This window comes from Rana temporaria, chromosome 7 (assembly GCF_905171775.1).
Source record: "Rana temporaria chromosome 7, aRanTem1.1, whole genome shotgun sequence".
NCBI lineage: Eukaryota > Metazoa > Chordata > Amphibia > Anura > Ranidae > Rana > Rana temporaria.
In genome coordinates this window covers 12,480,897-12,501,150 of record NC_053495.1, presented here as the reverse complement: position 1 = coordinate 12,501,150, position 20,254 = coordinate 12,480,897, and the positions used below count along the sequence as shown (strand labels likewise).

The 20,254-nt window shown below is 46.7% G+C and overlaps 1 protein-coding gene across 2 annotated transcripts in view; it reads right to left on the bottom strand.

Moving 5' to 3' along the window:
- The window catches only part of LOC120945059 (sodium- and chloride-dependent creatine transporter 1-like), an 85,971-nt gene that overhangs the window by 54,537 nt on the left and 11,180 nt on the right, over positions 1–20,254 (bottom strand). For both annotated transcript variants that reach the window (XM_040358913.1, XM_040358912.1), the window contains exon 2: positions 3,310–3,561. In XM_040358913.1, coding sequence (XP_040214847.1) covers positions 3,310–3,561 — 252 coding nt within the window. The remainder of the gene's footprint in view (positions 1–3,309; positions 3,562–20,254) is intronic.

Below are 20,254 nucleotides of genomic sequence, written 5' to 3'. Positions count from 1 at the left end.
ACTACACACCACATACTGTATATGAACCTTGATGATAGCTCCCCGTAAAGAGTTTCTTCTAGCTCTGACTTATTTGTTATTTTATAGGTATTTTCTTTTACAGATTTAACAAAACACTCAATGGTATATTTGACAGACCAACAGGGAGCAAATAAGAGAAGTTCATTGTTTGGGTTTACACTAGGGTTGTCCCGATACCGATACCAGTATCGGTATCGGGACCGATACCGAGTATTAGCGGGAGTACTCGTACTCCCGCTAATACTGCCGATACTAAAATAGAATACTTTCCCCCCCCCGCCGCCACGTTAATCACCGCGGCGCGGGGAACATTACAGACAGCTTTCGTTTGAATAGCTGTTTTCCCCGCCGCGCATAGACACTCCCCCTTGGACGGATCTGTCCAATCGCGAGCAAGGGGGAGTGTCTATGCGCGGCGGGGAAAACAGCTGTTCAAACGAACGCTGACTGTAATGTTCCACGCGTCGCGGTGATTAACAGTAGGTACGGGGGACATGGCTGGATATACGGGGGACATGGCTGGATATACGAGGGACATGGCTGGATATACGGGGGACATGGCTGGATATACGGGGGACATGGCTGGATATACGGGGGACATGGCTGGATATACGGGGGACATGGCTGGATATACGGGGGACATTGCTGGATATGTGGGGGACATGGCTGCATATGTGGGGGACATGGCTGCATATGTGGGGGGACATGGCTGCATATGTTTGGGGACATGGCTGCATTTGGGGACACATTTAATAAAAAGTATCGGTAATCGGTATCGGCGAGTACATAAAAAAAAGTATCGGTACTTGTACTCGGTCCTAAAAAAGTGGTATCGGGACAATCCTAGTTTACACGCACTTTAAGGTGAGAAGGCCTACAGTGTACAATCACTATGAGAACAATCCAAACTATCACTCAGGTTTATGAAGACCCAATAAGGCGATCCACGGTACACTTAGTTATTTCGGGACACCATTCTGCCGTCCTGGTAATGGAACATCCGGAACATCCAGGAATAGAATTAGAAATTGCTTTCGATCTTAAAAGCTTCTTCTTCTTCTCACGTGCTGCAAACTCTCTGCAGAATACAAAATCCCATTTCTAGGGCCGTTTCTATTCCAGGACCGAGGGACGCATCACGTGGAATGTGACCGAAGATCATTATACTGTGATTAATTCTCCTTCCTCTTTGTGGGAGGAAGACGCTCACAGCAAAGCTGAACAGTAGGACTGTGTTATATTATGTGCCACTAGGGTAACCACGTGTCCCGGATTGCCCCGGGACAATGTTGCATTTTGCAGGTCTGTCCCGGGCACCTTCATTCCAGGACAATACAGTGTCCCGGAATGAAACTGACACAGCCACCCCCCGGGCCAATCTGATGCCCCCCAAAAAAACACGCCACGTCACCGCTTTACTCACTGACAGTACTTGTCCTGGCCGGAAATACCTGGAGGAGCACAGTCCCCGCCCCCTGCTTGTGATTGGAGAAATTATATATCCCGCCTCTTGTGTCCAATCACTGTGCTGTGATTCGTTACACCACAAGCTGATTTTTGGGAAGGGGGGTGTCCCTGAATGGTAGTTTGGAAATGTGGTCACCCTACGTGCCACCTCTTGTCACCTGGTGACGCCAGTGGTCAGAATTACATGAATAATGTGCACCTGACCCCTTCCACAAAGTCATAGTAAAAGTTTATATTCCCACAGCTATACACTACAATCATGTTTGCATTGAAGGGGGGGGGGGGGGGGGGGGTTTTTTCGGTAGAGTGTGATGCTATTATTTGGCTTTGCCATTATGGCAGTTAAACAGTCTTTGATTGCAGCAGCTACAGTGCCTTGAAAAAGTATTCATACCCCTTGAGATTTTGTCATGTTACAACGGAAAACATAAATGTGTTTTATTGGGATTTTATGTGATAGACCAACACAAAGTGGCACATAATTGTGAAGTGGAAGGAAAATGATAAATGGTTTTCTTTTTTTTTTTACAAATAAATATCTAAAAAAGTGTGGCGTGTATTTGTATTCAGCTCCCTTTACTTTGATACCTCTAACTAAAATATTTGGGTTGTAACATCACAAAATGTGGAACATTTCAAGGGGTATGAATACTTTTTCAAGACACTGTATGCAAAACTGAAATGTCGGTTTTGGTTGGAGCTGGAGTTCTACTGCCAGAGATGGGACATATTGGGTAGTAGCAAGGACCCAACCACCACTTAAAGGGGTTGTAAAGGTAAACGTTTTTTCACCTTAATGCATTCTATGCATTTCCTGACCCCTCGAAAGTCCCGCGCTCGCCCCCGACATCCTCTGCGCCGCTCAGCCTTGCCGTTGATTGGTTACAGCAGATGGATTGAAAGCAGCGCAGCCATTGGTTCGTGCTGCTGTCAATCACATCCAATGACGCAGTGCGCCGGGGGGGTGGGGCCGAGTGATACAGTGAGCGGCTATGGCCGCCGGCTGTATCACGGGAGCGCACCCGCAAGAACTCAACACCATGTGTGCCCGCATGAAGGTGTTGAGTCCTTGCGGGGAGGAGCAGAGACAGCCGCCGAGGGACCCCAGAAGACCAGGTTCGGGGCCACTCTGTGCAAAACGAGCTGCACAGTGGAGGTAAGAAGAACATGTTTGTTATTTTACAAAAAATATATATATATATCTTTAGTGATCCTTTAAATTGAAGCCTACAGGAATTAAATTTCACTATCTTAAATGATTTGTTTTTCCAGAAAAAAAATTAAGTTAAAGGGTCAATAAAGGAAAAAAAAAATGTTTCTTTAAAATAACAAACATGTTAGACTTACCTCCACTGTGCAGTTCGTTTTGCACACAGTGGCCCCGATCCACATCTTCTGGGGTCCCTTGGCAGCTGTCTCTGGTCCTCCCCACAAGAACTCATTACATTCATGCGAGAGAGCTCGCATGGTGATGAGTTCTTGCGGGCGCGCTCCCGTGATACAGCGAGCGGCCATAGCCATTATAGCAGCATAATGTTCTCTATGGCTTAAAAAAATTTGAGCAGTGTATTTCTGGGTTTTCTAAGGGGAGATCAAATCAGAACCTGTTTGCCTTCAGACTCTCTGACACTAATTAAGACTTAATAGATTGAACAAAGATGATGTGGAAAGGAGGAGCCACTGCTTTGACCCATTCAGTTGTGTGTATGTGCAAATATGAGCTTGAGGTATTAAGCTTTGTAAAAATAAAGAAAGGAAAAAGAATCAAGGAAGAAAGGAAGGATGACACGCTATACATTTCCATTAAGACTCCCCTCTTACCTCCTCCATTCTTGTAGCAAAGATATGGAAACCGCCACACATTCCCCAGACCGACTGCAAATCCTACACAGGACATGATGAAGTCCATCTGTCGGGTCCAGGTTTCTCTCTCTGGAATAGGTATTTTAACCGGGCCCACGGCGGGCAGCACCAGAGGAGCAATGACGGCCTTTTCATCCGAAACCGCTTCCCCCCCTCCTGCTGTCTCAGATCCCTCCATTTCCGGGGCTCTCGAGCACGCCCCATCTTTCTCTGTAGGAAGACAAGAGGGGAAAAAAAAGACTTCAGCTTAGTAATTTGTAACATATCAACATAGGACAAAGCTCTATATCATAGGGTGACCACGTGTCCCAGATTGCCCGGGACCGGGACAATTGTCGGAATGTCCGGTCATCTGTACGCGGCATTAGAGTTCTCTTGTATCATACATGCTTATACAAAAGAGTAAATGTGTTATGCGCATACTTTTCTACCTAGAGTAGGTTCGACAATCTTCTATTATCCTTTCTGCACATATATGACCAGCCAAGTATCTCACAAACATGTTTTAATAATTGACAGGGTGCCATCTCTTCTCTTGTGCTCCATTCAAGAAAATGGCTACTCTCAAATATTTAATACAGGTACACTTTAGGGGCAATCTAACTGCCTGCCAACCTCCACACATGGCACAGACTGATCAATCCCAGATATTAAAGCATTGTCCATGGGTCAGGTGTCTGGTGGTGGGTGGCCCTAACCTTCTAGAGCCCCGGACGACGTCACATTTGATGAAATGCATAGGGAGGAGTGACGTGCTGACGCCATTGCTTGTTCCAGGAAGTGTGGGACGCTACTTTGCTGTTAGCCGGTCTGCGATTTTTATCTATGCGATTTATGGTACCTCTTGATGTAAGTGCAACCTTTACTTTTAATAAAAAGTTTGGAAGGATTTAACACTATGTGGAGCTTCTCCTTTCACATTTAATTACAGTCATATCGGGATGCCATTGAGATGAGCATTGCAGCCCTTATATCCTCAAATAGATCCTGTACCAAAAAGGAACTACAGTGGAACCTCGGATTACGAGCATAATCTGTTCCAGGAGAATGCTCGTAATCCAAAGTACTCGCATATCAAAGCAAGTTTCCCCATTGAAGCCAATAGAAACAAAAATAATTTGTTCCACATTGACTTTATGCGGCCAGAGGTGGGGGGCGGGGGGCGCCGGAGAGCCTCGGAAATAGCCGAAAAGGCCCGAGGACAGCTCGGCTGACCTCGTCAAACCTCGGAAAGGCTTAGGAACGGAGTATTTCTGTGTCTTTCTGAGCATTTCCAAACGGCGCCAATCGGCTGGGAATGGCGCTGTTATGCTCCGCTCGGCTCCGGCGCCCCCCCACCTCAGGCCAAACCGCTTTGGACTGAATCCTGGTCATTTTGCGAGACAACACTCACAAACCGAGTTAGGGTTTTTAAAAATTTAGTGCTCGTATTGCGAAACGCTCGTTAACCGCGTTACTCACAATCCGAGGTTCCACTGTACTGTGACATAGCCAACAATGGCCAATGGTCAACTATGGCCAACTATGTGTGGAGCAAAATAATCTCAGAAACAACCAGAAAAATGCCTAACTAAATAGAGACTTATACACCCATCTTCAGAACCAACCAACTCTGGCCCAGATTCATGTAGGAGGGCGCATCTTTGTGTGGGCGTAACGTATCCTATTTACGTTACGCCTCCGCAACTTTGACAGGCAAGTGCTGTATTCACAAAGCAAAGTTGCGGCGGCGTAGCGTAAATAGGCCGGCGTAAGCCCGCCTAATTCAAATGTGGAAGATGTAAATTTATTGTGACCCCACATAAATGACGCTTTTTACGAACGGCGCATGCGCCGTCCCTGAAAGTATCCCAGTGCGCATGCTCCAAATTAACCCGCAAAAAGCCAATGCTTTCGACGTGAACGTAAATGACGCCCAGCCCTATTCACGAACGACTTACGCAAACGATGTAAAACGTAAAAAATTGGACGCTGTTCCGATGTCCATACCTAACATTGGTACGCCTCATCTACGCCTTATAGAGCAGGGGTAACTTTACGCCGGAAAAAGCGGTACGTAAACGGCGTATCTGTACTGCGACGGCCGGGCGTACGTTCGTGAATAGGCGTATCTCGCTGATTTACATATTTCTAGGCGTAAATCAGCGTACACGCCCCTAGCGGCCAGCGTAAATATGCAGTTAAGATACGACGGCGTAGGAGACTTGCGCTGGTCGTATCTTATACAAATTCTGGCGTATCTGATTCTTTGAATCAGGCGCCAAGATACGACGCCTCAGACTCAGAGATACGACGGCGTATCTCCTACGTGAATCTGGGCCTCAATGGCCAACTGCGTGTGAAGCAATATAATCAGAGAATCAACCAACAAAATGAATCCAAGGGCACCTTCTAACCAGAGCATGACATCTGTGTAAGTTACATAGCAATTACATACGGTGACTTGTGATGACAATTAAATTCCCATGTAGAGCAACAGAAATGACTTAATGTGATTATGTACCTGATTGGCTAGTAATTATCTCACAATTAAGTTTCATGGCTGTGATCTCACAGATTACAAATATGGCATAAACACATCTTAATTATGATATTCATTAAGCATAAATAATAGAATTATGAAATAGTGACAAACAGAATCAGATGTTATTTTCACAATATAACCCCACCATTCTCATTTATCATTTTGGGGGCTTATTTTTCTATGTTCTGTATATTTCCCAAACTCGAGCCATTTAAGAATAAAGGACCAGATTCACGTACGACTTACGCCGACGTATCTTCTGATACGCCGCGTAAGTTCTAGGATGCGCTGTCGTATCTATGCGCCTGATTCAGGAAACAAGATACGCCTGAATTTTGGCTTGATACGACCGACGTAAGTCTCCTACGCTGTTGTATCTTGGGCGCATATTTACGCTGGTCGCAAGGGGCGTTTCCATTGATTTACACGTCGAATATGTAAATGACCGAGATACGCCGATTCACGAACGTACTTGCGCCTGTTGCTGTAATCTACGCCGTTTACGTAAGGCTTACGTCCGGCATAAAGTTACGCCTTATAAAGCCATGTTAGGGTATGGACCAGGGAACAGCCGTCGGATTTTACATCGTTTGCGTAAGTCGTACGTGAATGGGGCTGGGCGTAGGTTACGTTCACGTCGAACGCCGTCGTATCTTAGGGCATATATGCAACGTGATTCTGAGCATGCGCTCGCATGCGCCGTTCGTTCGGCCCTTCATTTACATGGGGTCACGGTTAATTTAAATGTAACACGCCCACTACCTTCCTACTTTGAATTAGGCGGGCTTACGCCGGCCAATTTACGTTACGCGAGTGTTTTGTGAATACTGCACTTGCCTCTCACAGTTACGTCGGCGTAGCGCATATGAGATGCGCTACACCGGCATAAAGATACGCCGATCTACGGGAATCTGGGCCAAAGTGGTTAATGTCAGTTGGGATTCTTTTCAAATGAACCACAGACCAGTTTACCCACCAAGGGTTTCCTCTGTCATGCAACCCAGCATCCCCTGTTGCCCTCCCACATCAAATAGTCCAATAATGCAATAATGTTTTCAGCAGAGTCAAAAAGTGTTAGAAGCTGGTGTATTTGACCTTAAGCCCACAGCAGCCCAGGGCAGTGGCGAAGACTAGGCTGTATAGACCTTCTCTAGGATAAGAAAAGCATTCCTTGATCCATTCTTTAGGATAAGACCTCTAGGATAAGACAAATCTTCCTCAATCCATTCTCTAAGATAAAACCTTCTCTAGGATAAGACAGGTCTTCCCGATCCATTCTCTAAGATAAGACCTTCTCTAGTAGAAGACAGGTCTTCCTGATCCATTCTCTAAGATAAGACCTACTCTAGTAGAAGACAGGTCTTCCCGATCCATTTTCTAAGATAAGACCTACTCTAGTAGATGACAGGTCTTCCTGATCCATTTTCTAAGATCAGACCTTCTCTAGGAAAAGACAGGTCTTCCCGATCCATTCTCTAAGATAAGACCTTCTCTAGGAAAAGACAGGTCTTCCCGATCCATTCTCTAAGATAAGACCTTCTCTAGGAAAAGACAGGTCTTCCCGATCCATTCTCTAAGATAAGACCTTCTCTAGGAAAAGACAGGTCTTCCTGATCCATTTTCTAAGATCAGACCTTCTCTAGGAAAAGACAGGTCTTCCCGATCCATTCTCTAAGATAAGACCTTCTCTAGGAAAAGACAGGTCTTCCCGATCCATTCTCTAAGATAAGACCTTCTCTAGGAAAAGACAGGTCTTCCCAAGCCATTCTCTAAGATAAGACCTTTTCTAGTAGATGACAGGTCTTCCTGATCCATTCTCTAAGATAAGACATTCTCCAGGAAAAGACAGGTCTTCCCGATCCATTCTCTAAGATAAGACCTACTCTAGTAGAAGACAGGTCTTCCCAATCGATTCTCTAAGATAAGACCTTCTCTAGGAAAAGACAGGTCTTCCCGATCCATTCTCTAAGATAAGACCTTCTCTAGGAAAAGACAGGTCTTCCCGATCCATTCTCTCAGATAAGACCTTCTCTAGGAAAAGACAGGTTTTCCCCGATCCATTCTCTAAGATAAGACCTTCTCTAGGAAAAGACAGGTCTTCCCGATCCATTCTCTAAGATAATACCTTCTTTAGGAAAAGACAGGTCTTCCCGATCCATTCTCTAAGATAAGACCTTCTCTAGGAAAAGACAGGTCTTCCCGATCCATTCTCTAAGATAAGACCTTCTCTAGGAAAAAAAAAGGTCTTCCCGATCCATTCTCTAAGATAAGACCTTCTCTAGGAAAAGACAGGTCTTCCCGATCCATTCTCTAAGATAAGACCTTCTCTAGTAGAAGACAGGTCTTCCCGATCCATTCTCTAAGATAAGACCTTCTCTAGGAAAAGACAGGTCTTCCCGATCCATTCTCTAAGATAAGACCTTCTCTAGGAAAAAAGACAGGTCTTCCCGATCCATTGTCTAAGATAAGACCTTCTCTAGTAGAAGACAGGTCTCCCTGATCCATTTTCTAAGATAAGACCTTTTCTAGGAAAAGACAGGTCTTCCCGATCCATTCTCTAAGATAAGACCTTCTCTAGGAAAATACAGGTCTTCCCGATCTATTCTCTAAGATAAGACCTTCTCTAGGAAAATACAGGTCTTCCCAATCTATTCTCTAAGATAAGACCTTCTCTAGGAAAAGACTGGTCTTCCTGATCCATTTTCTAAGATAAGACCTACTCTAGTAGAAGACAGGTCTTCCTGATCCATTCTCTAAGATAAGACCTTCTCTAGAAAAGACAGGTCTTTCCCATCCAGGTCTTCCCAATCCATTCTCTAAGATAAGACCTTCTCTAGGAAAAGACAGGTCTTCCCGATCCATTCTCTAAGATAAGACCTTCTCTAGGAAAAGACAGGTCTTCCTGATCCATTCTCTAAGATAAGACCTTCTCTAGGAAAAGACAGGTTATCCCGATCCATTCTCTAAGATAAGACCTTCTTTAGGAAAAGACAGGTCTTCCCGATCCATTCTCTAAGATAAGACCTTCTCTAGGAAAAGACAGGTCATCCCGATCCATTCTCTAAGATAAGACCTTCTCTAGGAAAAGACAGGTCTTCCCGATCCATTCTCTAAGATAAGACCTTCTCTAGGAAAAGACAGGTCTTCCCGATCCATTCTCTAAGATAAGACCTTCTCTAGGAAAAGACAGGTCTTCCTGATCTATTCTCTAAGATAAGACCTTCTCTAGGAAAAGACAGGTCTTCCCGATCCATTCTCTAAGATAAGACCTTCTCTAGGAAAAGACAGGTCTTCCCGATCCATTCTCTAAGATAAGACCTTCTCTAGTAGAAGACAGGTCTTCCTGATCCATTTTCTAAGATAAGACCTTTTCTAGGAAAAGACAGGTCTTCCCGATCCATTCTCTAAGATAAGACCTTCTCTAGGAAAAGACAGGTCTTCCCGATCTATTCTCTAAGATAAGACCTTCTCTAGTAGAAGACAGGTCTTCCCGATCTATTCTCTAAGATAAGACCTTCTCTAGGAAAAGACTGGTCTTCCTGATCCATTTTCTAAGATAAGACCTACTCTAGTAGAAGACAGGTCTTCCTGATCCATTCTCTAAGATAAGACCTTCTCTAGAAAAGACAGGTCTTCCCGATCCATTCTCTAAGATAAGACCTTCTCTAGAAAAGACAGGTCTTCCCAATCCATTCTCTAAGATAAGACCTTCTCTAGGAAAAGACAGGTCTTCCCGATCCATTCTCTAAGATAAGACCTTCTCTAGGAAAAGACAGGTCTTCCCGATCCATTCTCTAAGATAAGACCTTCTTTAGGAAAACACAGGTCTTCCCGATCCATTCTCTAAGATAAGACCTTCTTTAGGAAAACACAGGTCTTCCTGATCCATTCTCTAAGATAGGACATTCTCTAGATAAAGACAGGTCTTCCTGATCCATTCTCTAAGATAAGACCTTCCCTAGGAAAAGACAGGTCTTCCCAATCCATTCTCTAAGATAAGACCTTCCCTAGGAAAAGACAGGTCTTCCCAATCCATTCTCTAAGATAAGAGCTTCTCTAGGAAAAGACAGGTCTTCTCAATCCATTCTCTAGGATAAGAGCTTCTCTAGGAAAAGACAGGTTTTCCCGATCCATTCTCTAAGATAAGACCTTCTCTAGGAAAAGACAGGTCTTCCCGATCCATTCACTAAGAAAAAGATGGATAAGGATAAGACAAGTCATTGAGAAGGAAGAAGGATAACAACACTGCCTATCGGTTGAGTTTCTAGATACTGTTCATGCTCTAATAGAGGACAGTCAGATTTCTCGTCAATCCATTGCTCTTCGTGAGCCATCTACCCGTCTGTGGTCACACCTTTAGCACTTTCCATATTACCATTAATCTTCAAACCGCTTTATCACACAAGGCCAACAATCCACTAACTGGCGTGAGACAGAAGCTGCTAAGTTCACCCCAAGGTCATTTCAGTATAGATCCGAGAGTGGTGAGGCATTGGAGTGGCTGAAGAATAGAAGCTGATCAATATCACTCCTGTCATCCACAAGGTCATCGTCTCCTTCTAATTTCATCTCCTCCCAAGATGTTCTCCATATCCTGAACAATGACGCCGTCTAATTGAATTACCCAACTTCATACATTTAGATGTAGTCTTCTCTGAAATGATATTACAATCTTTGTCCCTATGCTCTGAAAAATACCAGACTGAGGGGGGAGGGGGGACTAGAAAGTTGAGGGCCAACATTCCACCGAAATTTTAACAGGGGGTAATAGAGACTAGTGTGTGGAACTGCCTACCAAAAGTAGACACGATAGATAGATAGACACAATAGATAGACACGATAGATAGATAGATAGACACAATAGATAGACACGATAGATAGATAAATAGATAGATAGATAGATAGACAGATAGGTAGACACGATAGATAGACACGATGGATATATAGATAGATAAATAGATAGACACAATAGATAGACACAATGGGGCAGATCCACAAAGAAAGTACGCCGGCGTATCTATTGATACGCCGGCGTACTTTCAAATTTCCCGCGTCGTATCTTTGTTTTGAATCCTCAAAACACGATACGACGGCATCTGGGTTAGATCCGACAGGCGTACGTCTTCGTACGCCTTCAGATCGTAGATGCAATTCTTCGGCGTCCGATGGGTGGCGTTCCCGTCGTAATCCGCGTCGAGTATGCAAATTAGCTATTTCCGATCCACGAACGTACGAGCGGCCGTCGCATTCTTTTACGTAGTTTCCGTTCGGCTTTTTTCGGCGTCTGTATGCTCCATCAGGCAATTGTTTTCCGTTTTTTCAACGGACAAATGTTCGCTGTGCATGCTCTAAAACTTTCCGACAACAAATGTCTGATGGCGGATAATCCGATCGTGTGTAGACAAGTCCATCGGACTAAAATCCAAAGTACAAACACGCATGCTCAGAACCAATGCTAAACATCCGACAACAATAGTAAAAGTTGCCCAAAGGGTGGCAGTAAAGAGCTGAAAAAAAACCACGTGATTTGGTGAATGTTGGCTGAAAATGTTCTGCCGTGTGTACGCAGAACAAGCTTGAGCGGAATTCCATCGGAAAAACCATCCAACTTTTTTTTTCCAACGGAAATTCCGCTTGTGTGTACGGGGCATATCAGGTCTTTGTGTGGGGACCACGCTGGGCAATGCTGCCCAATGGGGTTTGGTAAGGCTTAGGGCTCCACCTGGACAATTCTGGCATTCATAACCAAGCGTCTGATTGGTTCCCGTAGGTAACATCGCAACTTTTGAGATCCAAAATTTCAAGGCTTGCTGAGATCTGTAGTTCTCTTGTCTTCGTTTTGAGCTAAAATTTCCCATATCGCCGTTGGCACTGAAAGAAGCTTTTTTTTTTTTGCTATATATATATACAGTGGCCCAGATTCAAGAAGCACTTGCGCCCGCGCAACCATAGTTGCGCGGCGCAAGTGCTTACTTGCTCCGGTGTAACGAGTGCTCCTGATTCAGGAACCTCGTTACACCGAATGCAGCCTAGGATGTGACAAACATAAGCCTCCTTATGCCTTCACATCCCAGGCTGCATTCTTGCGTTGGCCGCTAGGGGGCGCGGCCTTTCTGATCGGCGTGTAGTATGCAAATTGCATACTACCACCGATTCACAAAAGTTGCGCGGGCCCTGCGTACGCAAGGTACGGAGTTTCCGTACGGCGCCTTTAGCATAAGGTTGCTCCTGCTAATAGCAGGTGCAGCCAATGCTAAAGTATAGCTGCGCCTCCCGCTCGTGACGTTCAAATTTCACGTCGTTTACGTAAGTGAACCGTGAATGGCGCTGGACGCCATTCACGTTCACTTACAAGCAAATGACGTCCTTGCGACGTCATTTGCCGCAATGCACGTCGGGAAAGTTTCCCGACGGAGCATGCGCTGTTCGCTCGGCGCGGGAGCGCGCCTAATTTAAATGATTCCCGCCCCCGGCAGGATCATTTACATTAGGCAGCCTTGCGCCCGGCTGCTTAGCATATTGCCCGCGCAATTTACGGAGCAACTGCTCCGTGAATCGCGGGCAAAGCGCAATATTTGCGTGGGCGCAGAGAAAAAAATTTGCTCTTTGCCCACGCAAATATTGCGCGATTCTACTTGAATCTGGGCCAGTAACTACTCAGCTGATATTTTACACCCCTGCAGATGAGAGCGCCCATTAGACGCGCGGTTCTGTGATTTCCAGCCCTCAGTTTTAACTCATAAATCCCGTAATCTGATAAAGAGTGGAAATTTCACTAATCTGACCGTAGCCATGGTAACATAATACTTGGTATGCAGCGACTGCCACCTCTTCCAAGCGCTCTAAGTGCACATGTAGGTGTCGGCGACGTTTTCATCGCTTCTAATAAGAAAAATGGTCATTTCGAAAAAAAAAGCCGATTTATTTCAGGAATCTGCAAATCCGAATATGTGAGGGCTCAGCACTGCCTCTGCTGGCAAACATTGGTATTGCGTTGTTAAAGAGGATGTCCAACCAAACTATTAACCACTTAAGACCCGGACCTTTATGCAGGTAAAGGACCCGGCCAGTTTTTGCGATTCGGCACTGCGTCGCTTGAACTGACAATTGCGCGGTCGTGCGACGTGGCTCCCAAACAAAATTGGCGTCCTTTTTTCCCCACAAATAGAGCTTTTTTTTGGTGGTATTTGATCACCTCTGCGTTTTTTATTTTTTGCGCTATAAACAAAAATAGAGCGACAATTTTGAAAAAAATGCAATGGCCCAGATTCAGGTACATTTGCGCTTTATTTGCGGAGGCACAGGGCAACGATTTTGCCCTGCGCCCCCGCAAATATTTTGCGCTGCCCTCAATTCACGGAGCAGTAGCTCCGTAAATTGCGAGGGCGCGCCGGCAAAATTGCCCGGCGTAAGCACGCGCAATGTAAATGATCCCGCCGGGGGCGGGAATCATTTAAATTAGGCGCGCTCCCACGACGAGCGTAGAGCGCATGCTCCGTCGGGAAACTTTCCCGACGTGCATTGCGGCAAATGACGTCGCAAGGACGTCATTTGCTGCAGAGTGAACGTGAACGTGAATCTCGCGACGCGGGAACGTGGGTATCCTATAGCATTGGCTGCGCCTGCTATTAGGATGTGTAACGTTGCGTGAAACCCGACGTACGCAAACTACGTAATTTGCGTACGCAGGGCTCGCGCAACGTTGTGAATCGGTGTTAGTATGCAATTTGCATACTATACACAGATCACAATGGGAGCGCCCCCTAGCGGTCATCGCTAGAATGCAGCCTAAAATCTGCGTGGCATTCACGATTCACTTACGCAAACGACGTAATTTTTAAAAAATCGCGACGCGGGAACGACGGGTATACTTAGCATTGGCTGCCCCTGCTAATAGCATGAGCAGCCTTACGCAGAAACCGACAAACGCAAACGACGTAAAATGCGAACGCAGGGCGCGCGTACGGTTGTGAATCGGCGTGAGTATGCAATTTGCATACTCTACGCTGACCACTACGGGAACGCCACCTAGCGGCCATCGTCAGAATGCAGCCTACGATACGACGGCATAAGAGCCTTATGCCAGTCATATCTTAGGCTGCAGTCGGCGTATCGAGCTTTCTGAAGACAGAAAAGTCGATACGCCGGGGCAAATTAGCAATTACGCTGCGTATCTATGGATACGCAGACGCAATTGCTTTCTGAATCTACCCCAATGACTCCTAACAGCCTTATCATTCTAATTCGGGTGCCCATCCCCCCCATATGTGATATCGCACTCCTGCTCATTATGCGCCGGTATCGCGGAGGAAATGGGAAATGACATCAAACTATTGCAATGGGGGGGATTTTTCATGATTTTCTTTTTGGAAAGGAGCAGTCTCCCGTGAGCCTCCCCGCCCCCGACGCTCTTGGAACGTCCGATCCAAAGCCGTGAAAGCGTTTTGCTGAAAAACAATGGCCCGTCTATTCGCCGCGAAGGAATCTGATTATGGATTTAATCTTCTGGTGATTATGTTAATGGGGAAGCCGAGTGATTTATGAATGTAAAACGGCATGTAAAACGGCTTATACCAACCACAGCTGTCGCTGTAACACTGCCCCCCCCCCCCCCCCCCTCCGACGCTTCAATGGGTGGGGGCCCCCCTTGTTAACCTCAACCTGTGATTGAGATAGGTAACTGCCATTGCTAACCTCGATCTGAAAATGGCAGTTGCCTGGCTGTCTCTGGTTTCTCAATGCTTTCTGTGACCAGCGCTATCAGAAGGAGATCAATAAGGACCGCCCATGTTGTTTTCCGCAACGGTGGCAGGTGACATGGCAAGTGACAACCCGCAACTTGTGGCAAGTGACAAACGTGTGGCAAGTGACATTCCGCAACTTGTGGCAAGTGACAAACGTGTGGCAAGTGACATTCCGCAACTTGTGACAGTGACAAACGTGTAGCAGGTGACGTGGCAAGTGACAATCCGCAACGCGTGGCAGGCGACGGTGGCAAGTAACAAAGTCGGGGCTCCCACTGATTCGGCATTATGGTGAGTTGAACTATTTTATTTTGTATAACAATGTAATAATAGAAATAATGTGTTTCAATCATCCTGACACCATAACAACCTTGGTGCCGGGATAATTGAAGCTCCAACACCAATCATTTCTCTGAAAAATTCCCCCCCAAAAAAACGTATTTTCTGGAAGTGCCCCTCCCGAGACTAGACTCTGTATCTGCCCCCGGCCCCAGGCACACACCTCATAGAACCCCCTGAGAAGCCCCAGGGTCCATAGTCAGTAAGTAGGCAGGAGGCCACCCTGCAGCCCCCTCCAAAAGCCCCGTCCTGGTTGGGTCTGTCACAGTCCCCCAATGCAAAGGGACCTGATAGCGCAGCCAGTATATTGGAGACGTCACCACGCTGCGCACTCAACATTAGAAGTGTTGCGATTAATAATCTGAACAAAGAGTTCCGTGGCCGGCGGGGAGATGATGAGATCTCAGTGATCGGGAATATTCTCTGATGACGGGATGTCTGGATTTCATCTTCCGGAGAAGCGCCGACCTCCGATGTGATTGCAGGTCACTGAGACTTGAGTACAACTGACACTTCTCATTAGAAGGAAGAACGTTTCTCCCACCGCCGCCGCCGCCTCTTATTATCAGTCTGGAGAGAACCATCAGGAGGATCCTACTGGAGAGTTATGGAAATAGCGCACCGCGTAATCAGATTATCAGTGCAACCCCAACAGTGCCCATCCATCAGTGCCACTTATCATTGCCTCCTGAATTCTGCGCCTATCAGTGCTCATGAGTGCTGCCTATCAGTGTCCACCAGTGCCACTTCATCAGTGCCGCTTCATCAGTGCCGCTTCATCAGTGCCGCTTCATCAGTGCCGCTTCATCAGTGCCGCTTCATCGTAGCCTACCAGTGTCCATCAGTATCGCCTCATCAGTACCCATGAGTTCAGCCTAGCAGTGCCCATCAGTGCCATCTCATAAGTGCCCATGAGTGCAGCCTATCGGTGCCCATCAGTGCAGCATCATCAGTGCCCATGAGTGTAACAGATCAGTGTCCATCAGTACCGCCTCATCAGTACCCATGAGTGCAGCCTATCGGTGCCCATCAGTGAAGCCTCATCAGTGCCACCTCATAAGTGCCCATGAGTGCAGCCTCATCAGTGCCACCTCATAAGTGCCCATGAGTGCAGCCTCATCAGTGCCACCTCATCAGTGCCCATGAGTGCAGCCTCATAGTGCCGTCTCATCAATACCCATGAGTGCAGCCTATCAGTGCCCATCAGTGCAGCCTTATTAGTGCTGCCTCATCAGTGCAGCCTCATCAGCACACATCAGTGAAGGAGAAAAATTACTTATTTGCAAAATTTTACAACAGAAACTAAGAAAAACATTTTTTTTTCTTAGAAATTTTCTGTCTTTTTTTTTGTTTGTTTAGCAAAAAATAACCCCCCCCCCCCCCCAGAGGTGATTAAATATCACCAAAATAAATCTCTTTCTGTCTCAAACGAATGATAAAAAAATTCATATGTGTACAGTGTAGCATGACCGCGCAATTGTCATTCAAAGTGTGACAGCGCTGAAAGCTGAAAATTGGCCTGGGCAGGAAGGGGGTAAAAGTGCCCGGTACTGAAGGGGTTAAAGTGTGCACGACTAAAAAAAGGACTGGGAAATGCCGCCCTCTGTGTCCAGGAGGCCGGACTGACCCACATTATGCCCATAAGGAACGGCGACTTCACTCTGATCAGAAAGCAGTGAAGCCAGAGCCAGCCAGGCAGTTGGCATTTTCCAGCAGGAGGCGAGCGGCAGCGCCAGCCTTCACCCATCTCCCGGCACGGATCCTCAGAGCCAGGCAGGCAGTTGGCATTTTCCAGCAGGAGGCGAGCGCCAGCGACAGCCTTCACCCATCTCCCGGCAAGGCTCCTCAGAGCCAGGCAGTTGGCATTTTCCAGCAGGAGGCGAGCGGCAGCGCCAGCAGCAGCCTTCACCCATCTCCCGGCACGGATCATCAGAGCCAGGCAGTTGGCATTTTCCAGCAGGAGGCGAGCGGCAGCGCCAGCCTTCACCCATCTCCCGGCACGGATCCTCAGAGCCAGGCAGGCAGTTGGCATTTTCCAGCAGGAGGCGAGCGCCAGCGACAGCCTTCACCCATCTCCCGGCACGGCTCCTCAGAGCCAGGCAGTTGGCATTTTCCAGCAGCCTTCACCCATCTCCTTAGCGCCAGGCTGCCACGTTGTACAGCAAGAGCCGCACACAAAGCAACAACCTTGATGTTCCCCGTCTGCCTGGCTGTGCGCTGCGAGCCGCTGGCTGTGACATCACAATGCAGAGCGATGAGTCACTCGGCGTCTAGAAATCATTGTGCCACCTACACACGGCGGCGAGGGGGGGAGGGGGTCGGGCGCTCGGGAGGCGCAGGCAGCTGGAGAAAAGTATTGAGGAAATGAATTCGCTGCAACGCGCCTCCTTATCAGCGTCTCCACAAGGACTCGCCGCTCCCGAAGGACGGGGGCCGATTATCGCAGCTCATGGCGGCGTTCGTCCTTGAGACCCGCACGCCTACGGTGCCCAATTCAAGGACGGCGCTGCACACCTTCCGGGAAAACAAACACAACTGAGAGGGACTGGCACCGTGTATGAAGAGGGACTGGCACCGTGTATGAAGAGGGACTGGCACCGTGTATGAAGAGGGACTGGGCACCGTGTATGAAGAGGGACTGACACCGTGTATGAAGAGGGACTGACACCGTGTATGAAGAGGGACTGGGCACCGTGTATGAAGAGGGACTGGCACCGTGTATGAAGAGGGACTGGCACCGTGTATGAAGAGGGACTGGCACCGTGTATGAAGAGGGACTGGCACCGTGTATGAAGAGGGACTGGCACCGCGTATGAAGAGGGACTGGGCACCGCGTATGAAGAGGGACTGGGCACCGCGTATGAAGAGGGACTGGGCACCGTGTATGAAGAGGGACTGGCACCGTGTATGAAGAGGGACTGGCACCGTGTATGAAGAGGGACTGGCACCGTGTATGAAGAGGGACTGGCACCGTGTATGAAGAGGGACTGGCACCGTGTATGAAGAGGGACTGGCACCGTGTATGAAGAGGGACTGGCACCGTGTATGAAGAGGGACTGGCACCGTGTATGAAGAGGGACGGATCTAATCTGCTCTCCCGTATCGCTCGGGCTTCGGGTTATCCGGGGTCGAACGTTATTCATGCATTATACCGTCTGATTGTATAATCTCCAAAACGATGTACTATGAGGTCACACTTAACAATCCATTCAGTTTGTATCCAATCAGAAAGGCTTTTGCGCTTCAGTTGATGGTAGAGGCAGCACACCTTTTTAGGCACACACTATGGGGCCCGGAGGGGGGGGGGGGGTTGCAAGGGACCCCCAGGTTGTTTAGATCAGTGGTCGCCAACCTTTCAGACCCCAAGGACCACTAAACTCATAATTTTCCCTCTGGATCACACTGCTGCCTTATACACACAATGCTCTGGCTCTATGCCCCTTCTCCCTCTCCCTGGATTGCAATGCTGCCTTTATACACACAATACTTAAGCTCTTTGCCCCCCTCCCTCTGGATCACACTGCTGCCTTATACACACAATGCTCTGGCTCTTTGCCCCCCTCCCTCTGGATCACACTGCTGCCTTATACACACAATGATCTGGCACTCTGCCCCCTCCCTGGATCACACTGCTGCCTTATACACACAATGCTCCAGCTCTCGATCCCCCTCCCCCTGGATCACACTGCTGCCTTATACACACAATGCTTTGGCTGTCTGCCCCCTCCCTGGATTACAATGCTGCCTTATACACACAATGCTCCGGCTCTCTGCCCCCCTCCCCCTGGATCACACTGCTGCATTATACACACACAATGCTCCGGCTCTCTGCCCCCCTCCCCCTGGATTGCAATGCTGTCTTATACACACAATGCTCTGGCTCTTTGCCCCCCTCCCCCTGGATCACACTGCTGCCTTATACACACACAATGCTCCGGCTCTCCGCGTGGTCATGCGCCGTGTTTTCCCAAACAATTTTTTTCCCCACAAATAGAGCTTTCTTTTGGTGGTATTTGATCACCTCTGCGGTTTTTATTTTTTGCGCAATTGTCATTTAAAGCGACGCAGTGCCGAATCGCAAAAAGTGGCCCGGTCCTTTAGCTACAAAATGGTCCGGGGCTGAAGTGGTTAAAGGTAAATGAGAGATCTAAGGGCCTAGACCCCAAATCTCTCAATAAAGAGGACCTGTCATCCTTTTTTTATTACAAGGGATGTTTACAAGTGATAAAAAAAAAAAATTGATAGTGTAAACAACAAAAAGTAAGCGCGCCCCCCATATTTCCGCGCTCGCGTGCAGGAGTGAACGCATACGTAGGTCACGCACAAATATGTAAACGGTATTCGCACCACACACGTGAGGTGTCACCGCGAACGGCAGAGCGAGAGAAATAATTCTAGTACTGGACCTCCTCTGTAACTCTAAACAGGTAACATGTAAAAAATTAAGTGTCGCTTCTTGTGAAAAAAAAAGAAAAAGAAATGAAGTGTCGCCTATGGAGAATTTTAGATACCACAGTTTGTCGCCATTCCATAAGCAATTTTAACGCGTGACATGTGGGGTATCCATTTACTCGGCGCAACATCATCTTTCATATTTAAAAAATCAAAAATAAATCGGGTATATATTGCATTTTTTTTTTTTTTATTAAATAAAAAAAAAAAATTCCACAAAAAATTTGTTTGAAAAGCCGCTGCGCAAATACCGTGTGACTGAAAGAATTGCAACACTCGCTATTTTATTCCCTAGGGTCTAAGAATTTATAAAAAATATATATAATGTTTGGGGGGTTATAAGTAATTTTCTAGCAAAAAAATAAAGAATTTGAAAATTAAATAAAATTCTTTTTTTCCCCCAAAAATTTGTTTGAAAAGCCGCTGCGCAAATACCGCGTGACAGAAAGAATTGCAACAATCGCTATTTTATTCCCTAGGGTCTAAGAATTTATAAAAAATATATATAATGTTTGGGGGGTTATAAGTAATTTTCTAGCAAAAAAATAAAGAATTTGAAAATTAAATAAAATTATTTTTTTCCCCCAAAAATGTGTTTGAAAAGCCGCTGCGCAAATACCGCGTGACAGAAAGAATTGCAACAATCGCTATTTTATTCCCTAGGGTCTAAGAATTTATAAAAAATATATATAATGTTTGGGGGTTATAAATAATTTTCTAGCAAAAAAAAATCTAAACAAAAAATTCCAGAAAAAGCCCGATCTTCAAGTGGATATATACAGGTATGGCCCATGGATGGGAAGCAGTTAATGCTTTTGCTATTGAGCCTCTCCCCCCTCCCCCC